General features: G+C 46.7%; 2 protein-coding genes and 1 long non-coding RNA gene across 3 annotated transcripts; 2 read left to right on the top strand and 1 right to left on the bottom strand.

Moving 5' to 3' along the window:
• The first annotated feature begins 948 nt into the window (after positions 1-948).
• CYREN (cell cycle regulator of NHEJ) lies at positions 949-2,041 on the top strand. Its single transcript, XM_062492529.1, has 3 exons — positions 949-1,070; positions 1,155-1,221; positions 1,525-2,041. The coding sequence occupies exons 1-3, from the start codon at positions 949-951 to the stop codon at positions 1,756-1,758; spliced, it is 423 nt and encodes a 140-aa protein (XP_062348513.1). The 3' UTR covers positions 1,759-2,041.
• A 349-nt stretch (positions 2,042-2,390) lies between these two features.
• TMEM140 (transmembrane protein 140) lies at positions 2,391-7,981 on the bottom strand. The gene is made up of 4 exons (XM_062492325.1): positions 7,846-7,981; positions 5,737-5,854; positions 4,931-5,074; positions 2,391-4,084 (listed from the first exon to the last, which is right to left on the bottom strand). The coding sequence occupies exons 3-4, from the start codon at positions 4,971-4,973 to the stop codon at positions 3,474-3,476; spliced, it is 654 nt and encodes a 217-aa protein (XP_062348309.1). The 5' UTR covers positions 4,974-5,074; positions 5,737-5,854; positions 7,846-7,981; the 3' UTR covers positions 2,391-3,473.
• Positions 7,982-8,213: 232 nt separating this feature from the next.
• Positions 8,214-14,336, top strand: LOC134043257 (uncharacterized). The gene is made up of 4 exons (XR_009933127.1): positions 8,214-8,254; positions 8,375-8,453; positions 13,917-14,098; positions 14,186-14,336. It is a non-coding gene; the product is annotated as an uncharacterized LOC134043257 (long non-coding RNA).
• The last annotated feature ends 4,222 nt before the right edge of the window (positions 14,337-18,558 follow it).

Below are 18,558 nucleotides of genomic sequence, written 5' to 3'. Positions count from 1 at the left end.
CCCAGGGTTAGTCTGACAGTTTAGAGAGCTCTCGAATGGGAGCCTTTATTGGCCTCTCAAAAGGCCAAGAAAGACTGTGGCTGTATTGCAAGCCCTGCAGCGTTGACTATGTTGCAAAGATGGTTTAGAATGTGGCATTACAAAATTATAGAATGATCTGGGTTGGGAGGGACCTAAAGCTCTTCTTGTTCCACCTTCCTGCTATGGCCACTGCCACCTGACACTCGACCAGGTTGTCTAAAGTCCCATTCAATCTGGCCTTGAATACTACCACGGATATTACTTTCTTCTAGATGCTATCATCCAGCCCTTACAGAGGGTTAGGTGAGATTTCTGAAGAGAGGCTACTTTCAGGTTTGCATCATGAGTAGGACTAAAAGCAAAACAAAAACCCCCAAACAGGGAAAGAAAGTGTAAAAAACATGCACCAGGCCAAGGCTGCTATGCAAAATGCTGCATTAGTACAACACTGATACGGTGCCAGAAACCTGAAGGGAAAGGAATGAACATCTTGTTTTGCTAGAACAACGCTCGCCATGCTGTGTTGCCGGAGGGGCTTTTACTCCCTCCTCGCTTCCCGGCAGGAGCAGAGCGGTGCTGCCGGGCCCCCGCGGCTGTCCTGCGCTCACCGCGGGGCCGTAACGGAGCGCTCGGGGCGGCGCCGGGCGCGGCTCGCCAGGCTGCCCCCGGGGCTCGGGGGCTGTTGCGCCCCTTTCCGAACGCGCCGTCTGCTCCGCAGCTGGCCCGGAGCCCCGTTCGCTCCTTGACGGGATATCGAGGGACGCGCGGCCTCACTGAGCGCCTGCCCGATCAAACACGGTGCTCTGTCGTGACTTTGGCTCCAGGGCGGCGGGCGGCTGCTCCGGCAGCTCCCCGCCGGAGCCCTCCCGCTCGGGCTCGGAAGCAGCCGGGGCGTGGCGGGCGGAAAGCGGCACCGCCCCCGCGGGCATGGCGGGCGAGCGGCGGCGGCGGCTGCCGGCCTGGATGGGGGCGGCGGCGGCGGGGGACGGGCGAGCGGCGGCGGGCCCGTCACCCAGGGCCGGGCGGCGGCGGGCGGCGGCGGGCCGCAGGTAGCGCCGCTGGGGCGGGGGAGGGCCGGGGCGGCGGGCGGGAGGGCGAGCCCAGGCGCTGAGCGTCCCCTGTGCGCTGCCCAGGCCGGCGGCGCTGTACTGCATGAACGAGGCGGAGCTGGTGGAAGTGGCCCTGGCGGTCCTGGCCGAGGTGAGCCGGGACCTCCGGGGGCGGGGACGGGGCCCTGGCCGTACCCGAGCGCAGCCGGGCGGCAGGGCTCCGGAGGACGGCGGGGAGCGCTGCTGCTCGCGGTTCCCTAGGCGGGTCGGAGGGCGCTGCCGGGTGCCGCGTGGTTTTCCCGGCCCCCTGCCCTGTCCCAGCAGCGCTGCGGAGCAGAACCGCGGGCCCGGAGCCCGTGGCTCACGCGGATGGTGGGATGCTCTCCTGCTGCTTGGGGTGCTCCCGGCGTGAAGTCACGCACGGCCCGCGCTTGTTGTTTTTCCCTCTGGTCAGAATCTACAGTGCGAGGAACGTGAAGAGAAGGCTCGGTCCAGGAGCGAAGAGGAGCAGGAGCTCCCACCGACATCAAAAGAGGCTCCTGGAAGCACGGCCGGCACGGATGGAGGCAGTGACCACGGTCCGGCGCTTCCATCCCCTCCTGGAGCTGGTGCTGTCGCAGAGAGGACAGGCGGGGAGGACTCTGAGGACGATGTCCTGAAATACGTCCGGGAGATCTTTTTCAGCTAACATCTCCTCTCTTGGCTTGCCAGAAGAGGGCGCAATGGGCAGGGTGTTTCCTCCCGCGGCCCCCAGAACGGTGGGAGGAGGGTCTGGGGGCGGCTGTGCGTCCATCTGCTGTGTTGGTGCCCTGTGTAGGATACCCATGGAGGCCAGAGGGGAAGGAGGTGCTCAGTTCTCCCACTCTGTGCTGAGCTCAGTGCGATTTGATTCCAGATTAGGATATGTTCGTTTCTGTTTCACATTTCAGAGCATGGATGGATTAAAGAGGACATTTGGGTTTTTGCGTGTACCCCTTTGGTGGGTCGGTGTTGGGTGTGGAGGGGAGGAGGGAGTTTCTGACCTGGAAGACCTTTGCTGGCAGAGCTACATGGTTGTGATTCAGCCTTGGGGGCTCCTTTGTCCTTGTCCTCTGTCACGGCTGCAGTGGGGCCTGGCAGGCTGTTCCCATTGGGACTGGTGCTGAATTTGCCTCCAAACTCCAGCAGCCTTCCCCGTGCTGGGGAAGATGCCCAGGAGCAGACTGGAAGGGGCCTGAGGAGGCTGACCCTGTGGCAGTGTGTATGGGGGTCTAGGAAGGGATGAAGATGGCTCAGTATCCTCTTCCCAATCCAAAAAGGGTAAGAACAAACCACATGAAGCCAGGTGTGAGAGCATGTATTGAAATGTAGAATCGGTTAAATCAGCATCACCAGCCTCATCCCTACCAAGGCTGAAGCAAGAGAGAAAACAGACCCTCATGTCCCTTGAAACAAATTCACTCAACAGCAAAGAATATCACAAACAGGCATTATTTGCATAACTTCTCCCAGCCACTGGATGAATTAATGCAGTTTCTATTTACAAGGCTGTTACATATTCACTACACAGACAAATTGATAACATAAAAAGGATATTTTGAAAAATGATTGATACCAACAGAAGTTAATTATTTCAGTCTTCTCTGCCATCTGGTGTCCTTTAGGGGTTTTGGTGGTCGTTTAATCATCTTCATCACTTATCCTTTTATTGCAGTTTCTTAATTGGCGTATGCTTAGTCTGTTATCTTGTTTTCAAACTGAAAAACTGGTTTTTGGTGTTATTTCTGTATCATCCTAGTTGGCTTTCTTCACAGCCTTGAAGGTAGGTTTTGATTGGCTGCTTATTTATTGTAAGTGATTTATATCCTGTTTACTTACAAAGGAATTACCTATTTGGTTACATTTTCCCCAACATGTTTTAGTTCCTAGTTAAACATAATCTGCAGATCCTGTTTTTAAAGTCCCTTTATCTTTGTTATATAGTAGAGCAAAAGGTAATAATAACATCTTGTTAGTTAATTACAGATGATTCACATACTATGAGATACTAGCAACTTTTTTTATTTAGACTACATATGGGCAGAGGGCTGTGTCCGCTGTATGCTGGTTCTGCTACCTTCACTGCTCTTTGGGGCCCAGAAGTGCTGTCCCTTTGATGCTGTGCCCCAAACTGAGGGGTGTTACATGCTGTTGTACCTGTGAAGCTTCTGTGCTGTGCTATGGCTGCTGGTGTCTGCTGCCAACTTGATGCAGGAGTGCTGCACACAGCAATGTGCCAGAGCATGGCTTGACATGAGCCTTTGGACTGGGGAGCAGATTTTTGCTAGGGAGCAAAGCTGTATTCGGATTACTATTTTAAATCATGTTACCAATAGCTCTTGCATCTGCTTCACTGTCAAATCTTAGTAGGCAAAGCCTCCTCATTTAAATGGCTTCGATACACATATGTGTGTACTTGGCCCAGCTGAGGTACACAGTGGCAGTGATAATCTGGAGCAGTAACAAAGCCTGAGTCCCAAGCAGTGCCAGGAAGCCTCCAGTGAAATCAGAGGGATGAATCCACTGTGAGGTTTGTGAAAGAAACATACCCAGGCCTCCAGACAGGATTATCATCTTGATCAAGGGTATGATGCGGATCATCTTCCACCTCTCTCTCTGCCCACTGCAATTCACAGTTAAAACAAAAACAAGGTGGAAGAGGATGAAGACCAGGCAGGTATACACACAAACCCTGGCTAGTGCTATTTCTAGTAGACTGATGCCCATTGCCTGTAGATGTTTGTTGTCCAGGCACTGCAGCTCCCCAGCTGTGTCATTCCACAGGCAGAAGTTGTAAAAGCCAATGCATTTGTCAGGGAGGTTCACCAGGTTTCCGGCTTCGTACACCAGTGCATAGGACATCAAGGCAAAAGTCCCAACAGTTTCCAGTAAAACTAGCACATGGAGCAGGTTCTCAGTGCACCTCTGTTGCAGCAGACCCATCCTGGTGCCTGCATGCTCTCTTGTTACCATGGTAAGAGCTGTTGTGGGGATGCCTGTTGCAAAACACAAACGTGGGACCCCTCAGTTGTTGCCTCTTACGGCACCCTTCCCGAGATGGGCTCTGAGCCTTGTGGCTGGGGTCTAGGGACTCCCCTTGCAAGTAGAACAGGAGTGTCTCAGTCCTGCCTAGGACTGTGCTGCACATGTGTTACTGGGTTGAGGGGAGTGCATTTGGTGCACTTTTGGTCACAGCAAAGGTAACTTAATGATGTCCCATGCGTGGACCAGTACTGGGAGGAGAGTATAACTCAGCCCCAAACGTGCCCTTTGCACCACAATCTCACTGGAAAAGAGGCATCTGTCAGCAGTCTGCAGGGACAGGAGGAGAGAAGAACTGCTGTCTGGTAAGAAGCAGGATAAAAGCTATTCTGAGATAATGCCTTTCTTTTGGTGTTTATCAGACAACGACATCCCTTGTGATCTTTGGACTGTTGAATAAAAGAAGTAGGGGTTAAGAGCTATTCTGGGAAAATACTTTTCTTTCAGTTATGATCAGACATCCCTTGTGATCTTTGGACTGCTGAGTAAAGTGCAGACATGACAGTATCTGAACTGCAGGGCTCCTCTCGCCTCCCTGCCCTTGATACCGTAGCTCTGGGACACCCAGTGCCATTGATATCACCCATTTCCAGCATCTGAGCTCTGCATGCAGGTCCTTGCATGCCTGTAGATTGCTAAGTGCAGCAGGACTGAATACCTGCAGCTCTGCTACCCACTGAGGCTGGCAGACGTGCTCTTCTGTCTTGGTTGCCTGGGGACCAGTGCCCTACTGTCTTGTCTCCTGCACAGACAGGTACCTAGCTCAGAGAGTAACCCTGGATCTACCTGCAGCCACTCACCTTCCTCTGAGGCCCAGGGCAATCGCACACCTGTGATTGCCATCCACCTTGCTCCTCTCTCAGAATGGGTAGCAAACCCGACTCTGCTCCTCTCCCTGGAATGTGTACTGTCCTCAGTGCTGTCTTGCAGGCTTCTGCTTCACTCTGAAAAACAGGGAAGTGGCACCAGGAAAGGGTATCACTGGCTGCAGAGCCACATGGCATTGAAGCACTGTCCACCCAGGTCTGCAGAGAGGCATAAACACAGGTCTCAGAGACCTTGGCTTCAAGCCCAGCCTCAGACTTGAGGGTTTGCAAATAATTCTTCCTCCTTCTGACAAGCTTTAACTGCTGAGAGTCATTTACCACTTTCCTTCAAGAAGTTCACGTTGGCTCTACTGTCCCTTTCCCCTGCCTATTACCTAGTGGTGTGTCATTCTTCAATCCTGTGTGGGCCATTTAGTTAGGAATTGGACCCTGTGTCCTGTCCAGTTCAGAATAGTCGGTGAATCTGTGCTATCCTGGATATCCTTCTAGACCATCACCCACAGCTGATTGTGAATTAGGTGCAGCCTCTGAGTTTTTAAAGTGCCAGGAGAGATTCCACTCAATCTGTACTCAGCACCTGGTGGCAGTGCTGGAGACTAGACACCTCTCAGCATCCCCCTCCCACTCCTCATGTCTTCCTGGAAACTTGGAAGTGGGGCACCTCTGTTTAATGAACACAAAGATGAAGCTTCTCAGTCCCAAACTTCTCCCAGCAGCAGGGCACACACAGCATGGAAGGGGGGGGGGGGGGGGGGGGGGTCACAGCATCAGATACCAACCTGTCCACTTCCCTGGTCACTTTTCCCTCACTTCTTGTGGTGTCCCTTGGAGGTCTTCTTCACAGCAGGCTTCTGGAGAGGCTGGAAGGTCACATAGAGGACACCCATTGTTCTGAATCTGCAACGAAGACACAAGTAACCAGGAAAGTATCTATGCTTGGGCAGAGTGTGCTGCAGAATGAGACCTCCAGCAGATGTAATTTCACCGTGGTTTGTCTTGCCCCTAGTATTGCCCCTTGGTTTGCCTGTCTTACACATGGTCTCTTGCACCCAGGCATTGCTGCTCCTCCTCTCCTCCCTCTTCTGCAAGGGCTCACACCACTCATTGTTCTCTGTGCTGTCCTGCCCTCAGAGGAAGAACAAGCTGCACTTGGAGGGAGCTCTTGGCTGGCTGACCAGGTCTCCAGGGATTTCTGTTAGACCTCAGGGCTGGGACCACTACAGCCCAGCCTACTCCTGCCCACCCACCAATCCTTGCTGTCGTATTTCTTTAGAACAGATTCCTAAGGAAGGCAGGCTTGTAAAAATGTGTCTTTTTTGTTCAATCATCTCACGCTCACTCCCTCGGCATCCATAAAAAATATAAAAGCTATTAAAAATTGTTCTAGTTGCACAAGCTTACTAGAGAGGGGACAGAGAATTAAATTCCTATCAGGTTTGTGGGAACATATGGCAGGGGTGGAGGACAGCCACCTCAGAGACCCTGTGCTGCTGTGTGATCTCTGCATGTATGGGGACCTGGGGGCAGCCCGTGGTATCTCTGCCCTCTCCTCTGCTTTGAGGCTCATGTGTGTAAGGACATATTTTCCCAGCCATGTCCCTCTCTTCAATGCCAAATTGCTGGCATCTTTGCCTCCTGCTGCCTCCTCTGCCCAGCCCAACCCAGAAGGTAAATCTCTGTCCCTACATGTGTCTGATAGGACCAGAAACATGCCTGGGACAGCCCTGTGCCAGCTGGATAGAGAACTCGTGACTGGCCTGGAGGCAGTGAGGGCTGAGAGCTCTCACCCTGCCACAGTGCAGCCACAGACAGGACATTTGTGAGCTCTGCAGCTCATCACCGGGGCAGGTTTGCCAGCAGCCTGGCTGAGAAGCAAGGGGCAAACAGGAAAGAGCTCTCACTAGCATACAGCTTGGGTTTTCCCCAAACAGCGGCAGCCTCCCTGCGTCTAAGGAGGTGTCTATGCCTTTGGATGGGAGACTCTGTGTCTCTTCCTGAAAGGTGCAAGAAAGAGGAATCTGAACAGGACACTGTGAGCCCCAGCTGGATTCAGCCTCTTTGTTCCTGGAATGGCATTGATAGGAGCACTGGATCTCACCATAGAAGAGCTCTGTGTCTCGGTCTCCCCAGCAGAGAGAGGACCCATGTGAATGGCTCAGGAGTTCCCTGAGGTCTTTGTGCAGGAGATAAGGCTCCTAGGCACCCCCTGTGCTTTTGGGACTGCACAGCCTTTTCCTCTGCTGCTCACAGGAAGGTAGGCAACCTTCCCAGGCTGGGGCTGTACCTTCCTCCAGCAAGTGGCTGGCGGAGCGCTTGTGTAAGGGGAGAGGAAGGCGCACAGCTGTGGCACAGGATTTGGCCTCTGTGCAGGGACAAGCATCTCTGTGAACCCCTGGATGCTGCTGCAGTGGGGCTGAGTGCAAAGGAGTGAGGCAATGGGCATTTCCTTTTGCACTGAAGAGCCCCCCAGACAACCCCACATCCTCTCTCCGTGGCTCTCTGTGGCTGCTGAGGGGAGAAATGCTGTACAAGAATGACATGAATGAGAAAGTGTCAAACTTTGGACATGACTCTTTTCCTCCAAGACATCTGTCCTGGCCCTTTACCACCTCCCCACCCTTTCCATCTGGTTCATCTTTCCCCGTCAGGCAGGATTAGCTGCAGAGAAACCATGGGTGAAGAAAGGTCACTGACAAGCTAAGGATTGCTGGTAAACAGAAACCAACCAGCAGCAAATGGAACAGCCTGTGGGAGAACTGCCCTTAAAGCGTCTTACACCAGGGGAAGGATCCTCCAAGGCATCTGCACCCTGCAACGCCACTTCTCCTGGCAGTTCTCCCCAAAGCCAATGGCATTAAAAAGTGGGGGTCTCAGCGGAGGATACTTACTGGCTGCCCATTTGGGTGGGTGTGGAGCTGAAACACGCTGGAGAGGGCTGTGGTGCTGTTGTAGGAGCCAGGCGGGTTTGTGCCTGCTGCCGGTGCTGTTCTGGCTGCTGTCTGTCACCACAGTCTGTTTTGTCACATTCAGATATCTGTTATCTGCTTTCTCTTTCGGTTCTGAGGGCAGTGCTCTTTCCTGATACCGAGTCAGCTGCATGTGACCAAGAAAACAAGCCAAGCCCAGCTCCACAATCTGAGCCAGGCTTACGTTTCCCTTTCCTTCTTCCTGCTGTGCTAACCAGCACGAATTAACTGACCAAGCTAAGCTCACCCAGAGTGTTGCCTATTATTCGTAGTGGGTGGCCATGAGGGCTTAGATAAACTTGTTTAGTTTTGTTTGGAAACTTCTTGAGAGGTGACTGACAGTCCCAGCACAGACCTCAGTACCTCAGTAATGCTGGAGTGGTCCAGCATTTGCTGCCAGCGTGGTCCTTCTTGCACTTTGGACACTGATCCCCCTCCCTCTACTTCCCAGATGTTGCCCAAGTTCCCTCGCGTGCATGCACAGTGCAAGGTGCCTGCTGCTACAGGAAACCACTGAAACCTCCAGTTACGTAAGGAACAAAGCTCTCCTTCCTTTAGTCCTCCTGGGCAGATCTGGAACTGTTTGTCCTGCTTTGTGGTGGGTCTGTTAGCAGGGCTGTGTGTTGAGGGTTGATGCATGCAAGACAGCTAGCCGTGAAGCTGTTCACAGATTTTCACCTAGTAATTCCATGTTTAGGCATGGTCTAGAAATCTTTATGTGGTACACGTGTTGTGAGCCTGTAATACTGGCACTCACATCCAAAAGCACCAAGTAAGTGAGAAGGAATATGGGAGGGAATCCTAAGAGAAGCTCAGTGGACAGAGACATCATGCAAGTGGCGGTGGGGGGGATGCCTTCCTGTGTGCCTCTGTGTGTGGAATTACTTTAGCATGGAGAGAGGGTCAAGGGTCTGGAACATGGAGTTCAGATCACGGGTGGCTTAGGCAGTGGTTCTGGTGGGTGGGGACAGAAATCTTGTAGCATATGAAGCCCACCAGCCCAGAGCTGCTAAGCTGAAAGTGGAGGAGGAAGTCTTGGGGCTAAACATGGCCATCTTCAAACACGGGCTGATGGCTGGGAAACTGAAGAGTAAGAGACTTCTGAGACAAGACCTCTGTTCCAGTGAAGTAATGTGCTTTAGCAGGAGGCATGTTTGTGCTCCCAAGAGGGGAGGGCATGCAGTTTGGCAACATGCTGTTCATTTTTCTGTCATTCAGGGAGAAAAAGGGTATATAATTTTCATCTGGTGATCAATCAATTCCTTAGCTGTTCTCAGCACCACAAGTGAAGCTGTTGTTTAACTGCCATGGGCAGAAGGCACAAGCAGCTCCCTCAAAAATATCCTTGCTTTCACACTGGGGTACTGTTTGCTGGGGTAATCAGGATGACTGCCACAGTGGGTCTGCTCTGTTACAGCAGAGCATTTTTCCCTGGAGCCACTGTCCCCGCAGAGGGACGGCTGTTCCAACACCAGCTCACCATGTAACCTGACATTGTTTCCACTGGGCACATACCTTCCTTCTTTGACCTTTCTGCCCGAGAGAAGAACTCTGTTCAGCCAAGCTGGTCTGCTGCCTCATCCGTTTGACTTCCAACATTTTGGAACTGCTGGCTACCGTACCCTTAGGAGGTGATGGTTCAAAAGTTGAAATATTTAAAATACACCATTTGGGAATGTTATTTTTGGAGTGTTGCATCTCACTGGGCAGAGCTGACTGCGTGATTGTGCACCTGTGGCAGAAACACTTTCCAGTGTTTCCTGAGGAGCCCCATGTCTCCTCCTTGCCAGGGTCTCAGTCTCTGCTGCTTTTAATGCCTCCTGGGATGCCATAGCTGCCAAAAGGAAGAAGTCCAGTCCAGTCAAAATTTGACTCAGGACTTGCCCTTGGTCCCAGCTGACCTTCTGATTCTGGAGGCTTCCTTCCACACCTTTGGCTGCCTCTCTAGCAGGTAGTTCCCCTGCCTTCTCCTTCCAGTACTTGTGCAGGGAAGATTGTTCCCAAAGGCTGAGGAGGATGCAGTATGCCTTTCCATTGTCCTTCCTAGGGACGTTTTACAGGTGTGCTCTGACTGCCTCTTGGGCTTCCAGTGAAGTCTATCTGATGATGGAGCGGTTGGGAAGGATAAGTCTGATGGGGATGGGCTAAGCAGGGGATCAGCATGTCTTTCTCATGGAGAAAGAATGAGAAGGGAGAGGAGAAAGAGAGCAGGGCTTCTGCTTGTGTATGCCTGCAGGTAGGAGAGACTGGATGGAGTGTTTGGGCTGCTGGGTTCTTTTGTCTGTGGGTGGGAAAGAAGAGCACGTTCCAGGAGCCAGATTCTACTGAATTCCTGTATGAGCATTGCTTCCTGGAATTGTTTCCCGGAATAGGTATAATTTTTTTGCATGCATTAAGAAGGTTTATGTGGCTTTAAAGTGGAATTAACTGCTCTGCGGTTCTTGATTTTTCATTGTGCAGTTAAAGCAAACACTCAGCAGTTTAGTAATATTAGCAATCACAAGGAAAGCATGAGATGAACTGGGACTTTCCAAAATTTTTTTGCTTATTTTACCCTCCTGTTTTAAAAGTAAACTCCCACACCTTATCCCACATGAAATTCTGTTGGATAATACTCTAGTCTGGCTATAAAACACAGAAACAAATTGTTAAGAGCCAGGATATATATTTATTTGTTTGTTAAGCTTCCACTAAGCAATACAAATTCTGGGAAAGCCTAGAAGAATGTGATCTGTTATGTTTCTCCCCTTGGGTACAGTACACAACATCTAGAAATGAAATCTGCAGCTGGGGAAGGAAGCGCCAAGCCTGCAAAAACATTTAAAGATACATTCTTTATTAATCTCCTCTTTGGCAGGCAAGCTCTTACTGCTCATAACACTGCAGTATAGTCAACTGTCCCATATTGAACCGTACTTGCACTCTACTCAGCTGGACTTCCTGCCCCACAGAAGACAATTAGAGCTGTAAAGACCAGTGCCCAGGCTTAGAGGCTGGGAGAAGGGGACTCCCTTTTAACTTCATCTCTCCCTGCATACTGTGGGTGGCTGATATTCTCAAGACCTGGATCTCCAGTGCCTTGGCTGATGTGACAGACACAGCCCATGCATTGATGGCAGGTGAGGACATGTCCTCAAGTGCCCAAAACAGTGCTGCAGGCCAGGTTCCTGGACTCTCTCTCAGCATGACCTGACCCAGCAGATGTGTCTCACCTGCTGGACATGGGCCAGGTTAGCTGCAGCTGGCTTTAGTGCTGCACTGCAAGTACCTCCCCTCACAGAACCACTGGGTGAGGTCCATGATCAACAGGTGGGATGAACCAGGTCTGACAGTGCATGGGGTCCTGTGTCCCTTGAGAAACAAAGAATATCTACAACATTTTTAAACACCTTTTATTCTAAGCAAAGAGGTGACTTTTACCCCTGATATTGAATTTCATTGTTAATAGTTAACCCAATGAGTACATTATTACAAATATATGTACCCTACTGCCAATATGGGAAAATATTTTTCAACTTCTCTGGAATTTGCCCTGGGTGTTTTTTTCTCCAGTGAGATTGTTGTCAATCAGTAAATGATAGTGTAGTAATGTGTTGAAGACAATTTTAAATTGCAGAAAAATGTGCTCTACCAAATGCTGAGACTGAGGGAAATCCCAGTGAAAGAACTCTGGACTTATCTTTGTGGAACATACTCTTTACTGAGGTTTGAAATTATAGAAAAAAAAGTCTCATTGGTATTTAAAGAATTAAACAAACCTGTAATGTTTACTTTTGTTCACTGGCTCAGGTACCTGAAATATCTTACGTTGAGTATCAGTGCCTTGAGTCTGTGAAACAGAAGTGCCTTGAGTTTCTAAAAAAGAATAGAAACAAGTACTAACAAGTTCCAAAATACTGGTTGACAAAATCTATCAGTCAGCCACTTTAGGAGCTGTACAGAGAGTGTACACCAAGCTGGGACAGGCGAATCTTGCTAAGAGTTCAATAGCTAATGGGAAAAGAGTTGTCATGTAAAGGCTGGAATTTTTCTTTTGGTGGCAAAATTGTTTGTGAAGTTACAGTGATTAAATTCAATAGTCATATATCTGTCTCTGGTCAGAAAAAAAAACCCCAAACAGCCACAGCATGTTCCTCTTTGGATGAAAAATATGGGTAGTTTTGTTTTCATTACTTCTGTTCTTAGAAATGCTGTGAAAAGGTTCTCCTGATATTTTAGGGGTTTTTTTTTCTGGTGTTCTGGTAACCATTTGGATTCATAAGGGAATATTAAAGCTACAAATTTAAAAAGCCCCAACAAACAAAACCAACAATTGCAAACAAACATGATAATCCCAATGTCAGAAGGAGTACAGGTAAGAAAGCTGCTCAAGGTTGAATCCTTTATGCTGTGCTTTTCAGCAAATATTTATGAACCTGGATACAAGCATATCATATTGACAAGGGAGCTCACTTCCTACTCAATATGACTTGTTTATTTTTAGTCTGGGAACCTGGACAGCTATGCTTTCTCAGCAGTATTAATTGCCACTGCTCTGTTTTTCATATGTTTGGGCTTCTGAAAAGAGAAATTGTCATGAAATGCAAACAGCTTGAGAAATGTTGGTCTAACTCTTGAACCAATGAAACATGAATAAAACAGTCAGCATTATAAAGTTTATGTACATGTGATTTCCTTCCAAACAACAGTTTGCTTTCTCTTGGCAACAATAACAGTGCTCCTATTTTACAGCTTGTAGCCATATAGTTTTCTAGGCTGAACATCAGCAAAGTGTCATTGAGGGCTACGTACAGCTCCAGCACTAATTTCTGTCCAAAATTTTGCTGCAGTTGTGATAGTCCTTGCTATTCACCTTTTTTCAAATGCCTTTAATGACTTTCATCAAGATCAATAACAGAAATTTGGTTCAGTTCTTTGATCTAATAACTTACTCACTGAAGTAGATCCACAAGGGAAAATGCACACAATCATGTGAGGAAGAGAGTTAAGAAGATTCTTGAAGGGATTTGTGTTTGATAAACTGTTGTTACTTACTTTACATAGTAACAGCATCACCCTGACATGTTTTGCTTCTGGTAGACAGCAAAAGGACTTTATTCATTGCATGAAAGGTATGTGAAAGCAAGCCATACAATTTCATTGCATGAAAAATGTCCTCGCTTGTATTTTAGCACCAAAATGACAGAACAGGACCTAGTGAAGCTCGACCTGACAAATAGTTTTGCAATATATACTGGTGTTTATAGCTCTTGGCAAGCATAGCCTAACAGGATCAGGCTCTTAGGTAGCTGAAGTGTTGTTCAGTCCTGAACATCTCCTCCTCTGCAAAATTTTCCCTTTTTCTGTTCTTTATTTACAGTATTTATGTCACAAACAGGAAGCAACAATTTACAGGAACTATTATTGTTGGCTAAGTTTCATCCCCAAACTTTCTAAAAGTCATCCTCGCTCACAAGAGTTTGCTTTGCATATCTATGGGAAACCTCTTGAGTAATCACAGGCACAAAAGAAACAAACACCAAGTAAACAAGGAGAAAAACATGCTTCATCCCCTTTTTTTTTTTTTTCCTCAGCAAAACAAGTAAATATAGGTTACAGGAAAATAAAATGTCTCTTTGTCTTCTTGTGAAATCACTCTTTTAAATCTGAGGCTACATTTGTCTATGAGCTTAGATGTAGGCAGTGGTCCCTTAGGGACACTGTGATGATCCTCCTGCGTGTGTGAGAGGAGGACACAGCTCTGAGCACTCTGAACTGAGTGTGGCAAAGTATGATTAGCACCAAAGTACATGAGCATGATACATCTTGTGCTTAACTCCTGTGCCCTCCCCATGCTGACCCTGTGGCTGCTTACTGCAGAAGGTGAAAGCCACTTTCTTTGGAAAAAAAAAACTGCCTTGTGTGTGATCAGGGTTAAGCTGCAGGTAAAATGAATACTTCTGGTCTGCACTGCTCATTTGACCTAGTTCTCTGATGATTTGTCACAATCGTAGAAGCATCACAGAATCACAGAGTGGTTTGGGTTGGAAGAGACCTTAAAGATCACCTAGTTCCAGCTTCCTTAACATGGGCAGAGATACCTTCTGCTAGACCAGGGTGCTCCAAGTCCCATCTAACCTGCCTTGAGCACTTCCAGGGATGAAGCATCAACAGCTTCTCTGGCCAACATGTTCTGGTGAGTTTTTACCCTTGTAGTGAAGAATTTTTCCCTAATATCTAATCTAAATTTATGCACGTGTCTTTTTATTTCTTTGCATTTCAGCATCAGCTGTGTAGCTCAGATCTTGATTTCTACGCTATGGATATCTTACATTCGATGAGATAGATCCAACCAATTAATGTTTCCCCCAGAAAGAAATGTACGAAAGTTTTATTCCCTAATAAATGACCACGTTAAGGCCACAGCTCTTCATAACACACAATGCTCACGTCTCTAAAATCACCTGGACCTCTAATCTGCCAGTCACTCTCAGTCTACACAGGAGGAGCTGATCATGTTTAATAGATGTATCATTTGGTCAGTGTACAGATCCTTGCTCTGCTGTCAGTGGTTCTGAACTTTGAACTTTGAACTTACCCTTTACTTTTAACCACTTTAGCTAAAAGCAATCAGAATAGTGTCTTGTATGGCTAATGAAATAAGGTTTACACAAAACAAAATAATGCACCTTTTATTATGCTTAGATTGATCTGCAAAATATAAGGCTGCAGAAAAAAAAAAGTGTATTGATTTAAGTGATGCAATAGACCAAGCTCTGTATCACCACAGTTTTTTTCTCCCCTGAAAGGCCACCTGGCCTAGATTCAGTGCTTTGCTTCTTTCAGTGAACTGCCTATTAGTGTTTGACTATTAGCTTTGTGTGCAATCTTTTAAAAATGTTAAATTAAATAGTGTGACTCTTGAGAGTCTAGTTTAGTTACATTTCTAACATTTGCTCTGGCATTCTTTATGAGATACAGAGAAGATGTAATAAATTGTGGCATATCTGAATAGTTCTAAGTTACCTGTAATTCCAGTTTATTGCATCAGAATTCAGGACCTCAGAATTCACCCTGGCTTGCTGTTTTTCTACCTTCTCGTGTTCCTTCAGGCATGGATAATAATAAGAAATACCACAAATTTAGTTTATTTCTTAGAGAAAGCCATTATCTAATTTATTATTGCTATAAACCTGCAGACTATTATGTTTTTCACAGCTGGACTAATGAGGTGGGAGAAGGGCCTAGGGGAAACTTCCTTTACCTGCTTGTTGTTTACACAGTAGTCAAAGAATACATTGTGGAAATAATGTCCTATGGATTCCAAGTCTTTCATACTGGAAGGGGTGTTTGTCTGCAGTCTGAAGCATCAGACTCCTCCAAGTTAGGGATCTAGGCCAAAACATTCTTTTGAAAGAACACAAACATTATTTAAAACAGGCTATAACCAGATGAAAAACATTAAATGCATTAATTCTGACACTGGCTTTCTGCACAAGAGTATTTTTTGTGTTAATTTATTATAGAAGTTAAACTGGAGAGATTTAGTTTACTGGTTTAAGGTTTAGTTTAATACCCAAAAGTTTAATTTTATATCCAGAGTATCAATGTCTTTGAGAGTGGAAGCCTGCATAAGAAATCAAAGCCATTTGTAGCAAAACATACAGCAAGCTTGGCAATGTTTGCTGTCAAAAGGACATCTTTTCTGAAGGATCTATTCTGAAACTAATTTCATTCTCAAAAGTGGTTGTATGCCAGAAAAGAAGAAAATGAAAAAAGTAAGGAATTTTATATGTAAATTTTTGCAGAGGGCATGGGGAGAAATATGCTAAAAATGTCTTGAGGAAAACTATTTTACTTTGAAGATAACAGAAAGGAGAAAGGATAAAAATATATTAAAGGAAAACCTGCACAATACTGAAGAACAAAATAACCCACTCTGAAAAGAAACTTAACCAAAAAAAAAAAGCCACCAGAAAGGCTTGGGTGCAGTGCAAAGATGTAAACAAAACAATAAGAGACATAAAGACATCAAACTAACAAAGACAGAGTGGAAGGGAGAATGGGGTATTCTAAAGGGAAAGAAAATGACATTACCTTTTGACCATGCTTTGTTTATACCAGATGGAAGGGGAACATTTCTTCACGATAGATCTGTACTTGAAGTACACTCCTGGCCTGTTAAAATGCAGTGGTGATTTCCCACAATCAAACCATCTGGATTCAACCTACCGCTTTCAAGACAAAATTGTCCCACAGGAGCTGAGCTTTGCTTGAGTCACCAAGAATGAAATCCATAAAGCCCTTTGTTATCCAGGAATTCTTAGTTTCTCCTGGATGCACCCTCACTATCAGTATTGCAGCCTTCTGCTCAGTGCACTTGCCCCTTTGGAGGGGGGTAGTGGTGGTGATAGTTAAAACATACACCGTGTTCCACACTGAACAGCCTAAGATGTTGCAGAATTTAGACACCACTGGACCTTTAGACATGGCCACTGGGTACTCCTGCAGGTATGTTGTAGGTGTAAGGAATGTAGTGGGCAAAGTAGAAGGTGTCTTGGACAGGGAACTGGAACGTCCAAGTGAGTGAGAAATCATGATGTCTGTCTTGTCCCACAGTGTTTTTGTAATAATTGATTTATTTCCAGTCCTTTAGCAGCCATTTCTGATGCTGTTCCTTAGCTCTGGTTTCGGAGTACCACAGTGCCACAAGCCGTATTTATACAGGCTGTTTACTTGCTGAAGTTGTCAGTAGTGAAGCACTAAAGCATTCCTGCCTGCACACTGCTGGCTTGGAAGTAGTACCACTGTGTGTGTCTGTGCTTGCGTGGAGGTAGGTGTGGGGTCAGCCAGTACTCAAATACAGAGTTAGTAGGTAGAGAGCAGACAAACAGTGTGATGCTGGCTAGCACTGCAGCACGAGGTAGTGTCAAATAATGTGCAAGGCCATGGAAAAGCACCCTGCAGGGAATCAGGTGTGAATCTGATTCACAGTGTTATAAATCAAAGTCTAAGCAACTGCTGGGAAAAGATGCTTAATCTCACCAAGCATGCCAGTAATGCAACTGGTATCTCGATTAGAACTCCTAGTAATAACTGGAGGTTCTTAGAACATTCTCCACACAATGCTTTAAAAGGAAGCACTTAAGAGATGCGTTGAGTTTGTGTGTATGATCATAGAAAACACATTCAGTTCCAAGTGAGCACCCGTGTTCTACTGCAGCTTGGCGCTTGCTATCCCAGGAACTGCTCGTAGCTGCCTGCATCTTATTCCTCAGGAGCAGGAGGGACAACTGGCCACACTTAAAGGCAGCAGTTTTCTTCTCCTTGGTTGGAAAGTTTCACTAACGAAGGCTGAGAATCACGATACCACAACACCCACTTTGCTGGAGAGCTGTACAGGCTGAAATAAGAATCACTTCCAGTTGCCTGTGCCTGAAGTTCAAGTCAGTAATCAAAAAACATGGAAAGTTGCATTTCTAAGGAACAGCAACTGAAAGACTGCAAGTGAGATCCCTGTCCTTGTTTACAAAAAGGCAGGGAGCTGATATTCAGAGTGTTCCTCCCCATCTTATCCCTTGCAGTAAATTGGCACGTCTGGTTGCAAAGCACAGAGGTTCCTTCCTGCACAGCAGTTCTTCCTGGCCACCAAGTGTAGCAACCTACTCATGACAGGTTGTATGCCCATACTGCAGAAGTAGCTAATTTCTAAATGAACTCGTGTCAAAGAGTACCAGTGCTTTTCTGTGTATTACATGCTTTTACTAACTGTATTTGCCTCAAGAAAGGTACCAAATCCCTGTCAGTTTTTTTGCTTCTGAACATTTTGTGTCCACAACTAGTTTTCCTAGGATTGCAAAACTATTATAATCCTTTCTTATTCATGTAAAAGTATCCCAGGATCAAAATCAACAACTGCCAGAAGTTCCAAGTTCATCCAAGGCAACTGGATCAACTTAGCAAACATGGGAAAGAATAAATAAATCTGATACTCAGCCAGTAACAGTGGAATAAGGCACTACCTCCCTTCAACTCTGTCCAATGAATCCTTGCCAGACAGAGAAGCCTGCATTCAAGAACTGATCCAATGTGGTCAGGTTTTGTTTATAAATTTTGGCAAAAACAAATTATTCTTCCAACACAGAATTCAGTGTTAATGTTGCAGTTACACAGCTCTCATCTTTTTCACTTTCTCTTTTGGCTCTTATCTGTCTTTGCTCATATTTTCTCAACAAACTCATTTTCAGCTGGTTCATGTTGTTTCTCACAATATGAACAATGGCTTGAGTGGAGCTGGACGTCTGGGATAAGTAACAGGACAAGCAGGGATTAAAGAAGATGAGGCAGATGTGTAACTATATGACTAATTTCCTTCTCCATCTACAGAAAAATAATTTATTCCCAAGTGCTTTAAACTTATATGGAAAATCACTTTGATTAGTCAGGCTTTGAATTATATTTGTAAAGGAGATCAAAGCAAGAGCTTTTTCATCTACCTACATCTGACAGCAAGATTTCTTTGGCTGTTCCCATCTTCTCCTAGATAAATTGCTTCTAGATAAAAACTCCATTTTCAGGAGTTTGCTATGGCAGCATTGTGTCCAAACCTGTTGAAATGTACAATGATTCGGGGTAGTGAGTATCCACTCTGAAAAA

The sequence above is a fragment of the Cinclus cinclus genome, chromosome 4 (assembly GCF_963662255.1).
Source record: "Cinclus cinclus chromosome 4, bCinCin1.1, whole genome shotgun sequence".
Taxonomy (NCBI): Eukaryota; Metazoa; Chordata; class Aves; order Passeriformes; family Cinclidae; genus Cinclus; species Cinclus cinclus.
This window is presented reverse-complemented; position numbering and strand designations above follow the sequence as displayed.